General features: G+C 38.1%; 1 protein-coding gene across 2 annotated transcripts in view; it reads left to right on the forward strand.

The window, feature by feature from the left end:
- The first annotated feature begins 6,102 nt into the window (after positions 1 to 6,102).
- The window catches only part of POLR2M (RNA polymerase II subunit M), a 32,158-nt gene continuing 16,228 nt past the window's right edge, over positions 6,103 to 22,032 (forward strand). The window contains exons 1-3 of one of the 2 annotated variants that reach the window (XM_053717522.1): positions 6,103 to 6,141; positions 9,067 to 9,564; positions 17,481 to 17,691. In XM_053717522.1, the coding sequence (XP_053573497.1) occupies positions 6,119 to 6,141; positions 9,067 to 9,564; positions 17,481 to 17,691 (732 nt within the window). In that variant the 5' untranslated portion in view covers positions 6,103 to 6,118. The other variant, XM_053717521.1, reaches the window with a different exon arrangement.

Below are 22,032 nucleotides of genomic sequence, written 5' to 3' on the forward strand. Positions count from 1 at the left end.
TCCTGCCGCCTCCACCTTAAAAACATCTCCAAAATTTGCTACTTCCTCATACAAGACACAAATAAGACTTTAAACCACTCACTCATCATTTAAGGCCTTGACTATTGCAACTCCATCCTCTCCGGCCTCCCTAGCTACCATCTATCTCCACTACAATCCATAATAAATGCCTCTGCTAGGCTGATCTTCCTTACACATCACTCCTCATCTGCTGAACTTCTCTGCCAATCCCTTTACTGGCTTCCTCTAACCTCCAGAATAAAACACAAAATTCAGACTCTGACATTCAAGGTTCTATATAACACTGCTCCGACTATATCTCCAACCTCATCTCCAGATACTCTCCTTCCCATCCCCTTCGCTCTGCTCATGACCTCCTTCTCTCTTTTTACCTCCTCACATTCCTGTCTACAAGACTTCTCCAGATTGGCCCCTATCTGGTAGAACTCTCTGCCTTTCAAACTTTCAAGAGCTCCTTAAAGGGAAACAATACTCAAATGCTAAATCACTTGAAACTGATGCAGTATAACTGTAAAAAGCTGACAGGAAAATATCACCTGAGCATCTCTATGTAAAAAAAGAAGATATTTTACCTCACAATTTCCTCAGCTCAGCAGAGTAGGTTCTGTGTAAAAAAATATAATTCAGCTGGTGCCCAGCTGCAGGTAAAAAAAAATTAAAAAAAATGAAGAAATGAAAAGCAGCCAATCAGTATCAACAGTGCTGAGGTCATGAACTCTTTTACTTTGATCTCATGAGATTTCACTTAACTCTCATGCGATTTCATAGTAAACTTCCTTAAACTGAATAGGGAAATAAGATGAGTGTGCACGTAAGCTCACTCCCTTAGCTGTCCCGGAACAGACATACTGATTTGCTGCTTAGAAGCTCTTTACAATGGGATGTGGCTACTGAGGAACTTTTGAGGTAAAATATCTTTCTTTTTTACATAGAGATGTTCAGGTGATATTTTTAGTCAGTTTTTTACAGCTATGCTGCATCACTTTCAAGTGTTTCAACATTTGGGTATCATTGCCCTTTAAAGACTCTACTGTTCAGGGATGCATACAATATATGATAACATATCTTAGCTCAGTTCCTCTCTTCCCTCTGTCATCCCCTTAGCATGTAAGCCTACAAGCCCAGCTGCTTTGTAGATCACCTTCATGAGAGCTGATTTACAACAGTGTAACTCTTGGTAGGGCCCTCTACTCATTTGTCTCCCATAATTGTCACCTTGCATATTAGACCCATGTTTATATCTCTGCAGAATCTGTTGGCACTCTACAAATAACTGATAATAATAACATTGTCTTCAGCAGGGCCGCCACTAGAAATTTTGGGGCCCCTGTCTTAACCATTGATCAGGGCCCCCCCTCTTTGACATGTGCAATTTTTGACCAAGTGACTAAAACGTATATGCACTTTATTCTTGAGTGTCTATTTAAACTAAGTTGGAAATGTTGTAAAGGCAGTAACATACACTGAAACATACACACACACTCACACATAAGGATTCACATATAGACACTCTAGCAAACACGCAAAGAAACTCAGACACAGACACCCAAACAGACACTTAGCACTTGTTTACATTGACCTGACAAGTAATGAGGTAAACTACAGTTTTGTAAAAAAGGAGATTTAGAAAACAAAATATGGAGTTCTGATTATCTTTTTGTAAAGGAAGATGCCAACTAAATGATGACAACAGCATGCAGTGGCTGAAAGGAAGGGCCCTGAACTGCCTAAACAATAATTTAAAGGTTAAATGGTAGATTGGTGACTTCCGGAAAGGTCTCATTAGTCTCAAAGTCTGTAGAAAGATGTGAATAATCAGTAGTAAGGTCAAAATGTCCTAAAAAGGAACAGACAATGGACACACACACACACAAACTCAAACTTGCACATACACCCAAGGAAACACCAAGAGAGACAGCCTCAGAAAACACACAAAGACATACACACACACACAGAGACACCCACAGAAAACACAGAAAGACATAGACACACCCACAGAAAATACACACCCTCACAGAGACATACACAGAAAACACAGACATACATACACACACATACAGACACACACCCTCACAGAGACATCCACAAAAAACACAGACATACACACCCACCCTCACAGAGGCATCCAGAGAAAATACACAAAGACAAACACACGCCCACTCTCACAGAGACACCCATAGAAAAAGCTCAAAGACATATGCACACACCCTCACAGACATCCACAGAAAATGCACAAATACATACACACCCACACTCCCAGAGATACCAACAGAAAAAAAAATACATACACACTCATAGAGACACAAACCAAAGCACAAAGACATAAACACAGACACCCACAGAAACACTCACAGGAGGAAACATTTATGCACCTTGCATCCCCTAAATCAACAGTGTGTGACATGCATGATAAAAAAAATGCAGAAATTAAGAGATCACTTTTTAAAGAATCATATTTGTAAATGTGCAATCAAAAATAATTCTGTGAATTCAAAATTGTACAATAATGATCTGGGTAGATGGCTAGATGAAGAAAATTACTTTTAAAAGGTTGACATGTTTGTTTCATATTTTCCCCATTTTCCCCAACCAAGAGCACCACTTCAAATATAGCGTACAAAAGTTCCCATATGTCAGCTGTACTTGTGGATTTTGAAAATGCTGTATTCTATATGGTCTTGGTGGAACCATAAGCTGTGGTACTCATACCATTAGATCTGGTTAAATGCAGGATTTAAGCTTGTTGGTATGCATTTCAAAATTAAGTCAGCTGTAGAGTAAACTGAACAGTTTTAAGTTAACCTGTCTCATTTCCAACACTGAGCAATCTAAGTCTGAGAGTATAACATGTTATGCAGATGTAAAAATCTTAGATAAAATGCCTCCTTGTATCTGGAAAGTCCTTGCATAAAGGGGCAGTAAACTGGAATGTAATATATATAATTTGTGAGGAGGAAACATTTCTGCATGGTTTTAAATATAGAATTTCTACAGCATTGTCAAATAATTATAAATACACTGCTGCTAAAAAAAATTGTGTTTTTATGGACCCCTGGCCCCACCATACAACTACTACCAGACTAAAGTTACAATCTTAAATTGCACAAAGAAATAAAAAACATTTACTAAGTAATTCCTACCTCCTCTGCAAATGAAAGTGATCAGCCGTTCTGACTCAGGCACACACTCTACAAACAAAGTGCCAAGTCTGTCTCACACTGTGCATAGCGGTTTAGTGCACACTCAGAAATCCTCTTAAATGCTAATACTTTACTCCTTGTAATAACATTTCCCATGCTCAATTAGTACTCTGCTGTAGTACCCACTGGTGGCTGCCAAATTTTTTTTTTTTTAGGTTCTTGCCTCATGGGGCCCCCCTAGCCCATTGGGCCCCTAACAGGAGTCACCCCTGTCACCCCCTGATGGCGGCCCTGGTCTTCAGTATGAATGATTACTGGAAAGGTATATAAAAAAACGTAACTATGAACAAAATGTAAATGATATTTTCTACTGTTGATCAACATTACACACCTAATGTCCATTAAACAAATATTCTAGTTTAAAAATGCAATATCCTCTATTTTGTTGGAGCATTTTATTTTGTAACTAAATTCCTTTCTCTTATCTTGTTCATCCCATCTACCTGGTGGGCAAATTAAGTGTACATGCATATGCTCCAATCACTGGCCCTATCTTTATCTGTAGCAGAACGGTGGATGATGTTCAAGGAGTGCAGCTTTGACCAGGGTTTTTCAAACCGTGAGCTGCAGCTCAATGGGTTTGCCGTCACCTAACTTAAAAGGGCACAGCAAGCTTCGTCTTAGGCATAGTTATACTGTATTAGTAGTATTTATTAAAAAGGTGTATGCAATTAAATGTGGTGTATGAGTAGAAGTTCTATTATACAGCACCTTATTTATTAATAATGTACCTTGGAAACTCAGTATTGTAAAGCTCCCCAGGACGCCCTGAGATTGGCTACTTTTTGTCATACTTTGAACTGCAGGTGGAATAGCTAATGAGGACTGCATTGATAGCGCTGCACACTCCCAGCATGAGATGTCTTTCTGTGCTACTCTTTTAAAAGCACAGAAAACCTTTTTATTGTTATAAAAAAAGTCTTCTGTCCCTTTTAACGTTTGTTAACCCCTTTTGAGCCCGGCACAAGTGTTTAACATCGGAAAAAAATTCCCAATGAAAACGCTGCACGTGATTTCACGTCCGGGATCGGATCATGAGGAACTGTCTACGTTGCTAGTCCAGTCTTGAGTTCTTTAAAAGGGGGGCTGCAGGACACCTTATAAGGTAGGACTTTCCATGCCGTACTTTGGCGTTAAAGCCCAGCGCTGTTAGGACAGCATGGAACGTCCTAACGGGGTTAAAATCAAGTTGGTGTGCCTGGGAGGGTTTTGTCTCATTACAAACCTGGCTGCTTTTACAGTTACCTTCACAGACATCCCAACCTGTAAAAACTAATTTCAGGGAGGTGGCTTCACCCGCTACTGCACTGCCACCTCCCCCTCCTAGTTATATATTGGACACCTTGAAACCCTAAATAAGATAGAGTTATATCATTAAAGTAGCTTCTCACCAAAGTCACATTTAAAAAAAAAAAAGTAGCTTTTTGCACAACCACATACAAACCTATTTTCCACTGATCGTACACTTGTTGAATGCTTAAATATTTTAGAATACAAAGTTTAATTACGTGCAGTAAATAAGGTAGTATTTGTGTGTTATTTTATTAAAATCAGTGGGGGCTTTTTGGTTACTGATGCATGCTTTGAGGGTTCTATAACGTCCCAGCAAATAAAGGCATTCCTTAAAGAAACACTTCCCGATTTGGGCATTGGATCATGGTACTTCAACTTGGAGTTTCAGGGAGATTCCATTACATTTGCTGTCATCATGGAGCCGATATTACAATGAGGGAGACTCCCTAAACTTCAGGGAGAGTTGGGATGTCTGCCTTTATCTAATTATTTTTTTTGCTCGTGTAGGAAATACTTTTAACATTTTCCATCAGTTTCACGTCTTAAACATTTTGTTTTCATCCCACTTTTCATCTTCTATAGAATCAGAGTAAAGCTCGGGATAAATAACACATTAAAGGTCTTGAAGACTTTATTATACTGATCAGTTTGTGTATTTCACACCACTTACTGACACAGTTAGGACTAACAGAATCGGTGCGGTTTACTTAACGTGCTGTCTGCCTCAAACCATCAGCCCACTTCCAACACGTAAAACATTTAGCTAAAAAAACGATATCCCCTCGGTACTTTTAACTAAAAGAGCATCGCAATCTTTCGATTGGTGTTTGTGGGGGTCAGTGATCATCATCGCGCCCCTGCAAGAATTGTATGCGAGCCCATGTGCTATTATTTATTTTCCACACAAGTCGTGATTTACAACTAGAGGTAGGATTATCTATGACAGTGCCCTGACAGGAAAATAGATGCGTAGTGTTATCCGTCAACCCTTATTTCATTCCCCCTGTGGCGTTCACCTCCCGGCCCCTCCTCTTCCTCCAAAGGAACTCCGTTTTAAGGTGGATTAGAGAAATGCTCGGATGCAACATTGGCGGCATTTTTTTTAAGTTTCATGAAACAAGTCTTGAGATATGTACCTCTCTGACATTTAAATTCCGTCTATCTATATATGTGAAATACAAAATAATAAAAATATATTTTATCATTTTACATTTAGTTGTAGGTTTAGTATACAAAACAATAGCGAACTCGTTATGAATATATGATCAGAAATTGCTGTATATAACTCACTTTTAACGTAATTTTAAAACCGTAAAGCATTTTTCACATCTTTATTCAGCTCTTACGATGTTCTCTAATACAACGCATATGCTGAAGTGAACATAACCGTTTTACTAGTCTTTATTTTATTTGCTGTCCCTTAATTTAAATAAACCATTTATTAAAGAGATATATAGGTGATATTATTACATTTACAAAGATAAACTATAACCTCGACACCATTTTATATATTTTTTTCTACTAAACTGAGATAATCCACCTTATGTACACAAAGGTTAGATGATAGAAAGGAAGGGGAAGGGTTTGGACCTGCATGTTGCTTCATGAGAGATACAGGAACTGCTGGGTATACACAAGCTACAAGTAACACAGTGCTTTGCTGACTGTTTTGTGTTTTTAACTGTAGATGAAACTAATTTAATGCTGCTGCTGCTGCTGCTGCTGGAAAAGTCATGTCTACTCCAGGACAGCTGCGAGGGAAGAGTATAGTGGAACTACAGGAGATTCTGGAGAGGCAGGAAAGGCTTCTAAATAATGAGTAAGATGCTCTCTGTGTATATAATGCATGGAGTTGTAGCAGCTTACAAGATAACCTGTAATTTCAGCTCTCCCACCAATGTGTTTTTCCATACTACTGTCAATAAGTTTCTAGGCAATTAGCTCTGTGTGATCCTTAACTAATAATACAGTGATGTACCCTAAAAAAAAAAATGTTTTTCTAACTGCTCCTGTTAAAGTGTGCCCCCCCCCCAAGCATAAAGATAATCACAATCTAATGACATGTCTGTTTAACAGTATGCCTTAAAGGGCCACTAAACCGAAAATCTTTCTTTCATGATTCAGATAGAACATACAAATTTAAACAACATTACAATTTACTTCTATTATTTATTTTGCTTCATTTTTTAGATATCCTTATTTGAAGAAAAAGCAATGCACATGGGTGAGCCAATCACATAAGGCTTCTATGTGCAGCAACCAATCAGCAGCTACTGAGCATATCTAGATATGCTTTTCAGCAAAGAATATCAAGAGAATAACACAAATTAGATAATAGAAGTAAATTAGAAAGATGTTTAAAAATGCATTCTCTTTCTAAATCATGAAAGAAAAAATGTGGGTGTAATGTCCCTTTAAGGGCACTTATTATTAGGGTTGATTGAAACATTTTCAAAAAAATGAAGTTGAAATTTTGGAACCTCCTGTTTTGGTTCAGAGTAGTGATATTTGAGGACCATGAGGAAATTAAATAATAAAATATACACTGTTTAATTAAAGTGTGTGTGAATTTTATTCCAGTGGAGCTTAAAAAAACTTGCTAAAATTATGGCCGTCATTAAAAAAAAAAAATTAAAACAGGGCTTGATACATTCTGGTACCCCTATATCCATGGCTCCTAGAGTGTTATGCTGGTTCCTAAATGTTTTCATTCTTCTAAATGTGTTTGTCTACAAAGGCCATTGTTTTGCTCCTTCGTGCCTAGCTCCTTAACATGACATGAATCCCAAATGTTTACTTCTTTCATTATTCAGATAGAGCATACAATTTTAAATAACTTTCCAATTTACTTCTATTAGCTAATTTGTTTTGTTCTTTTTGTACCTTTGTTGAAAAGAATACCTAGGTTGGCTCAGGAGCTGCTGATTGGTGGCTGCACATATATGCCTGTTATTGGCACACCCAATGTAATCAGCTAGCTCCCAGTAGTGCATTTCTGCTTCGTCAACAAAGGATACTAAGAGAGTGAAGCAAATTAGAATATAGAAGGAAATTGGAATATTGTGTAAAAATGTATTCTCTATCTGAATCATGAAAACACATTTGGGTTTTATGTTCCTTTTTCATATTATTATTTTGTCTCCTCAGATCTAAAACATAAATCTTGGCAAAGAGCATAAATCTGACCATATATTTTTTTGTTCTCTATCAACATGACACATTTGATGATGTTATTCAATATAAACATCACTTAAGCTTCATTTCAGAAGCTGATGAGAAGACACGACTGGTCAATTTGAAAAGCTTAGAAATACTTTTGTGGGGAAGAAATACTAAAGGGCTTGTATGTGATTTGAAATCTTTCATTAACTATGCATTATGAAAGGTCAAACCCAGTGAGTATCTCCTGTAAGAAGAGCTGAGTTAGCCCTGCACAATGCATATTTAATCTTGATAAAATTGACCTGCAATTCTCCTGTTCTGCAATGTGTAGAGCTAACTCAGCTCTTCTTGCAGGAGATACTCACTGGGATTGGCTCTTCATAATGCATAGTTAAAGTGATGATACACTTTGTTTAAAAGCTACGCTGTGTGTGAACCATCTTTCCAAATTAATGGCACTTTCATGCATAAGTTTAATGTAATATGCGTGTATTAAAAAATAATATATCACAAACTGTTAGAATCATGCCGCTGTTCCTCCGCCTGTCTATTTTCTTTGACTTCTTTTTTGTCACTTTCTTCAATCTTCCAATCAGAACCCGGGTCAGACTCTGGAGACTCATCAAATATCTAGCGCATGAGCTATACGAGTAAGGGGCGTGTGTGTTTCTTCCAAGGACGCCAGCTGGCCCGGGTTCTGATTGGAAGATTGAAGAAAGCAACAAAAAAAAAAAGAAGTCTAGAAAAATAGACGGGCGGATGAACAGTGGCACGATTCTAACAGTTTGTGATATAGAACTTTATTAATACACACATGTTACATTAAACTTATGAATGAAAGTACCATTCATTTGGAAAGATGGGTCAAATGCAGCGTACCGTTTAAACAAAGTTTACCATCACTTTAATGTTTCAATTCGCTTGCCATTCACCTCTTAATGAATATTTTCCTAAAGTGTATAACATTACATTATCTGAATAATACAGGTACGATTTTTAACCATTCATACTTTATCTTTATTGGTTTAACTATTCAATGATACACGTTTAAAAAAACACTTCAACTCTCTAGATATCAATATATAGCATAGATGTGTGAATAATACCTCTGAGAATCATGTATCCATATGTAAAACATTATACTTGGTTTGTATAATATCAAGCAGTCAGATACAAACATCTTTTGTAGCCGGCTATTAATAAATTCAATTTAAAGTTAACTGTGCAAGCAAGGACTTTATAATTACATATAGAGTATTAGCTAGATAGCTTTAATCTCATAGGAAACAGACAAAGAATCCAGCGAGCTCCGGTAAAAAATATTGATAATTTTATTTAAATATTGAAAAAAAAACATATGTATTCATATTAATGTTTGTTTCTGTTTTAGAAAGTTTGTCGCAAAACTGCCTGATCGGGGAAAAAGGATTTTAGAATATACTGACAAAGTCAGACATGCAATTGCGGAACAAAAGGAGTCGGATAGAAAGTCAGAACTGCTTACTGAATTCAAACTTGAATTTCAAGCAAAACAAACTAACGGGATTCTTAGCACACAAGTGGAAGCAAAAGACAATGGTACAACACAAATGGAAAAGGTGCAGACCAAGTCAGCAGCTGTTAATTCACACTACGATAAACAGGAGAACCAAGATGTGAATAGTTTTACAGTATCTGGTTTAGATGACATTTTGGTAAATGACCTAAAGAAATTTAGTTTGAAAGATAGAAATGAAGAACCAAACAGAACACTGGGAACCTCTGCTAACCCTGAAAGAAATCCTTTCTCTCTGCAAACAGGAAAGCCTAATAAATCTTATTTCATTGAGGTGATTGAAAATAGAGCAATGCACCCTGTTCAGAGAAAAGATAAATTCAGGACAAATGCGTAAGTATGAAACTTATTATTATTATTATTATTTTCTTTTTTTTCTTTTCTTGTACACATGCAGATATGACATATTTTCTTGTACACGTGTATATTATTTCTGTTAGTTAAAGGGACATGAAACCCACATTTTTTCTTACAGTATTTAGAAAGAGAATGCAATTTTAGACATCTTTCTAATTTACTTCTATTATCTCATTTGTTTTATTCTCTTGATATTCTTTGTTGAAAAGCATATCTAGATATGCTCCGTAGCTGCTGATTGGTTGCTGCACATAGAAGCCTCGTGTGATTGGCTCATCCATGTGCATTGCTTTTTCTTCAACTAAGGATATCTAAAAAATGAAGCAAAATAAATAATAGAAGTAAATTGTAATGTTATTTAAATTTGTATTCTCTATCTGAATCATGAAAGAAACATTTTGGGTTTAGTGGCCCTTTAAATGTACTTAATTCCTTTGGTATTCTTTGCTGCAAAGCATATGAAGGTAGGTTCAAAAGCAACAAAACACTACTGGGAGCTAGCTTGTCATTGGGTCACCATATGTGGCTCCCGGTAGTGCATGGCTGCTCTGGAGTCAGGTTAAATGCATAGGGTTTGTTCCAATCTTTTAGAAAAGTTTATTTAATGAATGTTCTACAAAATTCACCATTAAAGTCTATGTGGATTTTTGTAGATATCATTTGAATAGCCTTTTCTAAAGGACTGATTTACCCCGTAGTTTGTTGCCAGTTACATTGCAATAAAACATTCTCTAACTCAGAGCATTTTATTTTTGCACTTTTATATATCCTTCTAATTAGTTAAAGACAGTTTGTAGTTGCAAATATCTCCCACGCTTTTATCTTAGGGAAAAGTCCAGAAGAAACTGGTGTGCATCAGTTTGCCGAATCACAAAGCATCCCCATGCTAGCTGAGAAGCACTGATGTTGTTGGTTATGTAAACTCCTTGTTACATCTGAAATATGACTATTGCTTTATTTAATTGAAGCAAAATACTGTATGTGTTGAAATTTAATAAACTTGGTTACTACCTATAATGTAGCTGTATTAGTTAAAGTGAATTAAACTTTGGGGAATGTGTGCCTGGTTTTTAAAAATCATATTAAAAACAAGGGGAACTTTCATCAAAGTTTACATTTCACCGGTTTTGTTAAAATACTTTTCTTCTTAAAGGCCAGACCAGCGATTCCTCTGCCTGACGCTTGTCTCTTCATACGTCAGAAATGAAGAATCCGGCTGCCTCCAATCACGGTTTCCCCCCCTGAGCAAACATTGCCTGAGGCCATACTGTGATTGGAGGAAGCCGGATTCTTCATTTCTGACGTATGAAGAGACGAGCCTCAGACAGGGAAATCGCTGGTCCGGCTTTCAAGAAGAAAAGGTAAGTATTTTAACAAAACCGGTGAAATGTAAACTTTGAATGAAAGCGTCCCTGTTTTTGTTAGGATTTTTAAAAAAACGGGCACACATTTATCAAAGTTTACATTCACTTTAAAGGGACATTAAACACTTTGAGATGGTAATATAAAATGATAAATTGTATATAATAAAACAACTCTGCAATATACTTTCATTATTTATTTTGTCCTCTTTGCCTGTAATTCCATTCTGAAATTGTGAGCTTTTCAGTTCCTGTTAGAAATGGAAGTGCACAACATAGTTATATTCCACACAGCCATTGGCTGCACACTCTAGTGACCTATTTATAACTGACCCTAATTGGCCACAGCAGAGAAGGCAACACAAGTTACAACATGGCAGCTCCCAGTGTTTTATAGACACTAAAACTTTACACTTATTTTGTCACTTTTCTCTTGTAAGGTGTATCCAGTTCACTAATCATCCATTACTTGTGGGATATTCTCCTTCCCAACAGGAAGTTGAAAGAGGACACCCACAGCAGAGCTGTCTATATAGCTCCTCCCCTAACTGCCATATCCAGTCATTCTCTTGCAACTCTCAACAAGCATGGAGGTAGTAAGAGAGAAGTGGTGAAAAGTAGTTGTTTTTTTCTTCAATCAAAAGTTTGTTATTTTTAAATGGTACCGGAGTTGTACTATTTTGTCAAAGGCAGAAAATAGAAGAAGAATCTGCCTGTGATCTCAATGATCTTAGCAGGTTGTAACTAAGATCCATTGCTTTTCTCACACATAACTGAAGAGAGAGGTAACTTCAGCTGGGGAATGGCGTGCAGGTTATCCTGCTATGAGGTATGTGCAGTTAAAATGTTTTTCTAGAGATGTATATGCTAGAAAATGCTGCTGATACATGATTTATGTAAGGTAAGCCTGAATACAGTGATTTAATAGAGACTGGTATCATGCTTACTCTCAGAGGTAATACTCTTATAAATTTGCAATATAAAACGTTTGCTGGAATGTTTAAGCGTTTTTATATATGCTTTGGTGATTGGGGCCTAGTTTTTTCCACATGGCTGGCTTAAATTTGCCTAGAAACAGTTTCCTGGTTTCCTAGTGGAGTTTCCTGAGGCTCTCCACTGGTTTAACATGAGTGGGAGGGGCCTAATTTAGCGCTTTATTGCGCAGTAAAAATTACAGACTGAGCATCCAGCTTTCCTCAAGGAATCCCCTGAAGGCTATAGAACATCTCTAAAGGGCTCTTAGGCTTTCCAAAGTCGTTTGTTGGGAAGGTAGGCCCACAGCAGAGCTGTGGCAGTTTGTTGTGACTGTTAAAAAAAGTCTATCGTTTTTTTGATCCGTTTTTTGAACTAAGGGGTTAATCATCCATTTGCAAGTGGGTGCAATGCTCTGTTAGCTTATTATACACACTGTAAAAATTTCGTTTGATTTACTGCCTTTTTTCACTGTTTTTCAAATTCTGACAAAATTTGTTTCTCTTAAAGGCACAGTACCGTTTTTATTTTTTGCTTGTCAACTTGATTTAAAGTGTTTTCCAAGCTTGCTGGTCTCATTGCTAGTCTGTTTAAACATGTCTGACATAGAGGAAACTCCTTGTTCATTATGTTTAAAAGCCTTGGTGGAACCCCCTCTTAGAATGTGTACCAAATGTACTGATTTCACTTTAAGTAATAAAGATCATATTCTGTCTTTAAAAATTTATTACCAGAGGAATCTGACGAGGGGGAAGTTATGCCGACTCACTCGCTCCACGTGTCAGATCCTTTGACTCACGCTCAAGGGACTCACGCTCAAATGGCGCCAAGTACATCTAGGGCGCCCATAGCGTTTACTTTGCAAGACATGGCGGCAGTCATGGATAATACACTGTCAGCGGTATTATCCAGACTACCTGAGTTTAGAGGAAAGCGAGACAGCTCTGGGGTTAGAAGAAATACAGAGCATACTGACTCTTTAAGAGCTATGTCTGATACTCCCTCACAATATGCAGAAGCTGAGGAAGGAGAGCTTCTTTCTGTGGGTGATGTTTCTGACTCAGGGAAGATGGTTTAACCTGATTCTGATATGTCTACATTTAAATTTAAGCTTGAACACCTCTGCGTATTGCTCAGGGAGGTTTTAGCTGCTCTGAATGACTGTGATACAATTGCAGTGCCAGAGAAATTGTGTAGATTGGATAAATACTATGCAGTGCCGGTGTGCACTGATGTTTTTCCAATACCTAAAAGGTTTACAGAAATTATTACTAAGGAATGGGATAGACCAGGTGTGCCGTTCTCTCCCCCTCCTATTTTTAAGAAAATGTTCCCAATAGATGCCACCACACGGGACTTATGGCAGACAGTCCCTAAGGTGAAGGGAGCAGTTTCTACCCTAGCTAAGCGTACTACTATCCCTGTCGAGGACAGTTGTGCGTTCTCAGATCCAATGGATAAAAAGTTAGAGGGTTACCTTAATAAAATGTTTATTCAACAAGGTTTTATTCTACAGCTCCTTGCATGCATTGCCCCAGTCACTGCTGCTGCGGCTTTCTGGTTTGAGTCTCTGGAAGAGGCTTTACAGGTAGCGACTCCATTGGATGACATACTTGACAAGCTTAGAGCACTTAAGCTAGCCAATTCTTTTGTTTCTGATGCCATTGTTCATTTGACTAAACTAACGGCTAAGAATTCTGGTTTTGCTATCCAGGCGCGCAGGGCGCTATGGCTTAAATCATGGTCAACTGATGTTACTTCAAAGTCTAAGCTGCTTAACATTCCCTTCAAGGGGCAAACCCTATTCGGGCCTGGTTTGAAGGAGATCATTTCTGATATCACTGGAGGAAAAGGTCATGCCCTTCCTCAGGATAGGTCCAAATCAAGGGCCAAACAGACTAATTTTCGTGCCTTTCGAAACTTCAAGGCGAGTGCGGCATCAACTTCGTCTAATGCAAAACAAGAGGGAACTTTTGCTCAGTCCAAGACGGTCTGGAGACCTAACCAGACCTGGAACAAAGGTAAGCAGGCCAAAAAGCCTTCTGCAGCCTCTAAGACAGCATGAAGGGTCGGCCCCCTATCCGGTAACGGATCTAGTAGGGGGCAGACTTTCGCTCTTCGCCCAGGCTTGGGCAAGAGATGTTCAGGATCCCTGGGCATTGGAAATTATATCCCAGGGATATCTTCTGGACTTCAAAGCATCCCCTCCAAAAGGGAGATTTCACCTTTCACAATTATCTGCAAACCAGATAAAGAGAGAGGCATTCTTACACTGTGTTCAAGACCTCCTAGTTATGGTAGTGATCCATCCAGTTCCAAAGGAGGAACAGGGACAGGGATTTTACTCAAATCTGTTTGTGGTTCCCAAAAAAGAGGGAACCTTCAGACCAATTTTAGATCTCAAGATCTTAAACAAATTTCTCAGGGTCCCATCATTCAAGATGGAGACTATTCGTACCATCCTACCTATGATCCAGGAGGGTCAATACATGACTACAGTGGATTTAAAGGATGCTTATCTTCACATTCCGATACACAAAGATCATCATCGGTTTCCCAGGTTTGCCTTCCTAGACAGTCATTACCAGTTTGTAGCTCTTCCCTTTGGATTAGCTACAGCCCCAAGAATCTTTACAAAGGTTCTGGGGTCACTTCTGGCGGTCCTAAGGCCGCGGGGCATAGCAGTAGCCCCTTATTTAGACGAAATCCTGATACAGGCATCAAATTTCCAAATTGCCAAGTCTCATACGGACATAGTTCTGGCAAAGTGAACGAAGAAAAGAGTTCTCTATCCCCTCTCACAAGAGTTTCCTTCCTAGGAACTCTGATAGATTCTGTAGAAATGAAGATTTACCTGACAGAGGCCAGGTTATCAAAACTTCTAAGTTCCTGCCGTGTTCTTCATTCCATTTCTCGCCCTTCGGTGGCTCAGTGCATGGAAGTAATCGGCTTAATGGTAGCGGCAATGGACATAGTACCGTTTGCACGCCTACATCTCAGATCGCTGCAACTTTGCATGCTCAGTCAGTGGAATGGGGATTACACAGATTTGTCCCCTCTACTAAATCTGGATCAAGAGACCAGGGATTCTCTTCTCTGGTGGCTATCTCGGGTCCATCTGTCCAAAGGTATGACCTTTCGCAGGCCAGATTGGATTATTGTAACGACAGATGCCAGCCTTCTAGGCTGGGGGGCAGTCTGGAACTCCCTGAAGGCTCAGGGATCGTGGACTCAGGAGGAGACACTCCTTCCAATAAACATTCTGGAACTAAGAGCGATATTCAATGCTCTTCAGGCTTGGCCTCAGCTAGCGACAATGAGGTTCATCAGATTTCAGTCGGACAACATCAAGACTGTGGCTTACATCAACCATCAAGGGGGAACAAGGAGTTCGCTAGCGATGTTGGAAGTCTCAAAGATAATTCGCTGGGCAGAGACTCACTCTTGCCACCTATCAGCTATCCATATCCCAGGTGTAGAGAACTGGGAGGCGGATTTTCTAAGTCGTCAGACTTTTCATCCGGGGGAGTGGGAACTCCATCCGGAGGTGTTTGCACAATTGATTCATCGTTGGGGCAAACCAGAACTGGATCTCATGGCGTCTCACCAGAACGCCAAACTTCCTTGTTACGGATCCAGGTCCAGGGATCCCAAGGCGACGCTAATAGATGCTCTAGCAGCACCTTGGTCCTTCAACCTGGCTTATGTGTTTCCACCGTTTCCTCTGCTCCCTCGTCTGATTGCCAAAATCAAGCAGGAGAGAGCGTCGGTGATCTTGATAGCACCTGCGTGGCCACGCAGGACTTGGTATGCAGATCTGGTGGACATGTCATCCTTTCCACCGTGGACTCTGCCGCTGAGACAGGACCTTCTACTTCAGGGTCCTTTCAACCATCTAAATCTAATTTCTCTGAGACTGACTGCCTGGAGATTGAACGCTTGATTTTAAAGCGTGGCTTCTCCGAGTCAGTCATTGATACCTTGATTCAGGCACGAAAGCCTGTCACCAGGAAAATCTATCATAAGATATGGCGTAAATATCTTTATTGGTGTGAATCCAATGGTTACTCGTGGAGTAGAGTCAGGATTCCCAGGATATTATCTTTTCTCCAAGAAGGATTGGAAAAAGGATTGTCAGCTAGTTCTTTAAAGGGACAGATTTCTGCTCTGTCTATTCTTTTGCACAAGCGTCTGGCGGATGTTCCAGACGTTCAGGCATTTTGTCAGGCTTTAACTAGAATCAAGCCTGTGTTTAAACCGGTTGCTCCGCCATGGAGTTTAAATTTGGTTCTTAAAGTTCTTCATTGGGTTCCGTTTGAACCTCTTCATTCCATAGATATCAAGCTTTTATCTTCTATTTTTGGTAGCTATTTCCTCGGCTCGTAGAGTTTCAGAGTTATTTGTCTTACAATGTGATTCCCCTTATCTGATCTTCCATGCAGATAAGGTAGTTTTGCGTACCAAACCTGGGTTTTTACCTAAGGTGGTATCTAATAAAAATATCAATCAGGAGATTGTTGTTCCATCATTGACCTAATCCTTCTTCAAAGAAGGAACGTCTATTACACAATCCTGACATGGTTCGTGCTTTAAAGTATTATTTACAAGCTACTAAGGATTTTCGTCAAACATCTGCTTTGTTTGTTGTTTTCTCTGGACAGAGGAAGGGCCAAAAGGCTTCGGCAACTTCTCTTTCACTTTGGCTAAGAAGTATAATACGCTTAGCTTATGAGACTGCTGGCCAGCAGCCTTCTGAGAGGATTACAGCTCATTCTACTAGAGCTGTGGCTTCCACATGGGCCTTTAAAAATGAGGCTTCTGTTGAACAGATTTGCAAGGCGGCGACTTGGTCTTCGCTTCATACTTTTTCAAAATTCTATAAATTTGATACTTTTGCTTCTTCGGAGGCTATTTTTGGGAGAAAGGTTTTACAGGCAGTGGTACCTTCCGTTTAAGTACTTGCCTTGTCCCTCCCTTCATCCGTGTAATTTAGCTTTGTTATTGGTATCCCACAAGTAATGGATGATCCGTGGACTGGATACACCTTACAAGAGAAAACATAATTTATGCTTACCTGATAAATTTATTTCTCTTGTGGTGTATCCAGTCCACGGCCCGCCCTGTCATTTTAAGGCAGGTATTTTTTAACTTTAAACTACAGTCACCACTGCACCCTATGGTTTCTCCTTTCTCTTGCTTGTCTTCGGTCGAATGACTGGATATGGCAGTTAGGGGAGGAGCTATATAGACAGCTCTGCTGTGGGTGTCCTCTTGCAACTACCTGTTGGGAAGGAGAATATCCCTCAAGTAATGGATGATCCGTGGACTGGATACACCACAAGAGAAATAAATTTATCAGGTAAGCATAATGAAAATAAAAAATACATCTACATGTTAGTCATGGACTAATCTTTTCTTTGAATGCATCATTCTATCTAGCATGTATTCAGTGTTTAATGTCCCTTTAAAGGCATTTTGTGTTGTCTATTTTTGAGCTGCTTGTTGAAATTATACTGTCTTTAATTTTGATTGCAATATAAATGATGGATTCTTTTGCAGTTTACCGTCAAGCAGTGCTAGCTCCTCAATCTCACTTTCACCAGGAGGGAACAGTATTAAAGTCATCGCAGAGGAGAGGAAAGCCCACGATAGGAAATACTTAGATGACATCACAGCCGCCCATCCTGCACCGCTTCATAATTCACCAATTCAGTTATTGCCTTTAGAAGAATCTCTAGCACTTCAATTAGCCCAGAAGAAGAGTTATGAGGTAAATATGTTTGCCATAGAATTAAAGGACAGCAAGCCTGAGCAAAGGGCTTAAACAGGCTACATTTTTAAAAAGTTATTTGCATAGATTCAGGGGTCTAGTCAAACTATATCACTACATATAGTAGGCAATATAACCAGATAGTTGACATCATAAAAAGTAATTTAAAGGGATAGTCAACACCAGCATTTTTATTATTTAAAAAGAAAGATAATCTCTTTATTACCCATTCCCCATTTTTGCAGAACCAACACTGTTATATTAATAAACTTTTTACCACTGTGATTACCTTGTATCTAAGCCTCTGCAGACTGCCCCCTTATTTCAGTTCTTTTGACAGAAATGCATTTTAGCCAATCAGTGCTGACTCCTAGGTAACTCCACGTGCGTGACCTCAATGTTATCTATAGGGCACACATGAACTAATGGCCTCTAGTGGTGAACAAAATGACAAAATGCATTCAGATAAGAAGCGACCTTCAAGGTCTAAGAAATTAGCATACGAGCCTACCTAGGTTTAGCTTTCAACTAAGAATACCAAAAGAACAAAGCAAAATTGGTGATAAAAGTAAATTGGAAAGTTTACAAAAAATTACATACCCCATCTGAATTATAAAAGTTTATTTTGGACTAGACTGTTCCTTTAATAAAGGGAAACCCTAGTTATAAAATAATTCATTAGAACATGTGCATTTTTCACTATTGATGATTTAACCCTCGCAAAGGGGTTAAAAACATAAGAGTCCTGCTCAGAGTTACAAGCGATGCAGCTGTGAAGCCGAACACAGCTGCTACAATCACCCTTTAAGTTGCTTGATTTCAGCAATTAGTGCTTTAATGATTAAACAGGGACCGTGGCAAAAGTTCAGTTTCCAATTACACTTTAAAAAATATATAGTTGACATTTTAAAGCTTCTGCATTCATTTCAGATGTATTTTTATCTATTATTTTGTTTTGAAAATGAGTTACTTATGTTTATGTTACTGAGCAGCAGCCCACAGCTTCAACTTCATCAGAATGGTAATTTGTGATTGATTCCTACGGGTTTATTTATCTCAAGGAGAGTGCCCTTATCAGTTGCACACTCACTCATTTGAGCCTGCAACTTATATCTATAAAGCAGCAGTTTAAACTGCTACTTCTTAAACCCTCTCAGAACAGATCTCAGAACATTTTCTGCCATTCAGTAAGTAACCACTAGATGGAGACCAATGAAGATATTTTTCTCTATATGTCCCATTCTTTCCTATTGCATACCACAAGAGGGAGTTGTACCAAAAGCTTTCCATGGTCATATCTTAATGCTGCTCACTTACGGCTAAATTACAAGTTTTGCATTATGGTGCGGTACGGCTATACCGCTGAGAAATTCGCCATTGCGCATAAAATCGCAGGTAACGCGTATTACAGGTTGTGCAGTCCGGCTAAAATGCTTGCGTTACAGCCTATATTGACACGATCTGAGACCAGTGGTTATAGATTTTGCGAAACAGAAATATTTCACAAAACTCATAACTAAAATGTTACAAAGTACACTAACACCCATAAACTACCTATTAACCCCTAATCTTCCGCCCACCCACATCGCCAAAACTAAATAAACCTATTAACCCCTAAACCACCGGCCCCACACATCAACACTATAATAAAGTATTAACCCCTAAACCTCCAGCCCCCCCCACATCGCAACTAATAAACAAAACCTTTTAACCCCTAAACCGCCAGCCCCCCACATCGCAAAACTAAATTAAACTATTAACCCCTAAACCGCCGCTTCCTGACACTAAATAAACCTATTAACCCCTAAACCGCTGGCCCCCCGCATTGCCAACTCTAATAAAATATTAACCCCTAAAACGCCAGCCCCCCACATCGCAAAAAACACTAAACTATTAACCCCTAAACCTGACACCCCCCTAACTTTAAATTAAAAGTTACAATATAACTATCTTTAAATAAATAAAAACTTACTAAACTACACTTACTATAAATTACTCTAACATAACTATTCTAAAAAAAAAAATTACCAATAAAAAAATCCTAAATTACATGATTAAAAAAACCTAACACTACGAAAAAATAAAAAACCTAAATTACAAATTTAAATAAACCTAATACTACGATTTTTTTTTTTTTTTTAATCTAACATTACAAAAAAAATAAATGCAAAAAATCTAAGATTACAAAAAATAATAAACAAAATTATCAAAAATAAAAACAATTACACCTAATCTAATAGCCCTATAAAAATAAAAAAAACAAAATAAAAACACCCCCTAACCTAACAATAAACTACTATAGCCCTTAAAAGGGCCTTTTGTAGGGCATTGCCTTAAGTTAAACAGCTCTTTTACCTACAAATAAATTACAAAATCAGCCAATAAGATTTCAGTAGCTCTCATCCTATTGGCCGATTTGAAAATGTCAGCCAATAGGTATGCAAGCTACCCCATTTTTAAATGGGTACCTTGCATTCAAGCTTCAGTGTACGGCGGTGATCGTATGAAAAGGACGCTCCGTGCTGGATGTCATCGCCGGTCCTGGACAGTTCCGTGCCTCCACAGCTCCGCGACACCGGGATGAAGATAGAAGATGGTCCCGCGATGGAGGAAGATATATCGCCTGGATGATGTATGGACGATTTCAGGAACTGTGAGTAGATCTTCTGGGGTTAGTGTTAATTTTTTTTTTTTTTTTATGGGGTGTTTTTTTTTTTTTTTTTTTAAGATTAGGGCTTTGGGCATTAAAAGAGCTGAATGCCCTTTTAACGGCAATGCCCATACAAATGCCCCTTATGGGGCAATGGGTAGTGAAAAAGGGGTAGTGTACAAGCGCTAAGGTAATCCCCAAGCTGTATCCAAACAGAGATCCTAACCAACCTCCAAAAAATATGCACAAGTAGTAAGAAGTGAATACAGCGCCAACAAGAGGCCAAGGGATAAATATACTCACAGAGAGATAAAAGAAGATTATTTAATGAACCATGTTAAAATGCATCAGTAATAAAAGACTATATATAAAAATGTAAAAAGCACATATAAATAAAATTACAAATACAGGAATATCTTACAGAAGCGGCTCTAAGGGCCAAAGCTGATAATTACAATAAAAACAGAGGTAATAACAGGTAATCAGTGTGAGTGGTACACCAGAATAAGAGTGTATACTAATAAAACAGAATTAGCCTAAGTACAACTATAACAAGTGCATCAAGCAAAAAACTAATAAACAATAGTACAAACAATAGTGTTCAAAAGAATAGTGTTTCAAAAATAGTGTTCCAAAAAATAGAAAAATGCACTGCAGTGCAAAAAAGGGGGGTAGCAAAATAATTGTATAGATACGATCAAATAGTGAGTGAGTGCAAATGGATATAAAAATGCTAGCTACTTAATCCAGTGAGGTTGAGATATAATTAAATAAAATACACAATATGCAATAACATAAAAAATAAAATACACAATATGCAATAACATAAAAAATAATAAAATATAATCCAAAAAAATGTGTTCAAAAAGTTGATCAACAAATGTTAGTGAAGAACAAAAATAAGTCAATCAAAACTAAAAAAAATGGAAAAAATGGGTGATGAAAAGCAAGGTGAAAGTGAGGAAATTGATTCCTTCCAATGTTAGTTACTTTAACAGATCCAAATTCCTGAGTGTGGTAGCTGAAGTAGCTGATTGGATCCTAGCACCTGTCAGCTGCTCCTATGGTATCCTAAAAAGTGTCCCTGTAAAAAAAGAAATTCACAACATATTGTATCCAATATGAGAATGAAGTAAAGTCTTGAGAAAGGCCCTTTTTTGAGGGTAGAAACGCGTTGACATATTGGTAAGCATTACTTTAATCTTTACTTCATTCTCATATTGGATACACTATGTTGTGAATTTCTTTTTTTACAGGGACACTTTTTAGGATACCATAGGAGCAGCTGACAGGTGCTAGGATCCAATCAGCTACTTCAGCTACCACACTCAGGAATTTGGATCTGTTAAAGTAACTAACATTGGAAGGAATCAATTTCCTCACTTTCACCTTGCTTTTCATCACCCATTTTTTCCATTTTTTAGTTTTGATTGACTTATTTTTGTTCTTCACTAACATTTGTTGATCAACTTTTTGAACACATTTTTCTGGATTATATTTTATTATTTTTTTATGTTATTGCATATTGTGTATTTTATTTTTTATGTTATTGCATATTGTGTATTTTATTTTTTATGTTATTGCATATTGTGTATTTTGAAAATCAAGAGCAAAAAACAAGAGGGCGACCCCTAGTGCAGATCAATGATGAACCAGTGGTGAAAATCTGTTAGTACTGACGAATGGATACT

This window comes from Bombina bombina, chromosome 6 (genome assembly GCF_027579735.1).
Source record: "Bombina bombina isolate aBomBom1 chromosome 6, aBomBom1.pri, whole genome shotgun sequence".
Classification (NCBI taxonomy): domain Eukaryota; kingdom Metazoa; phylum Chordata; class Amphibia; order Anura; family Bombinatoridae; genus Bombina; species Bombina bombina.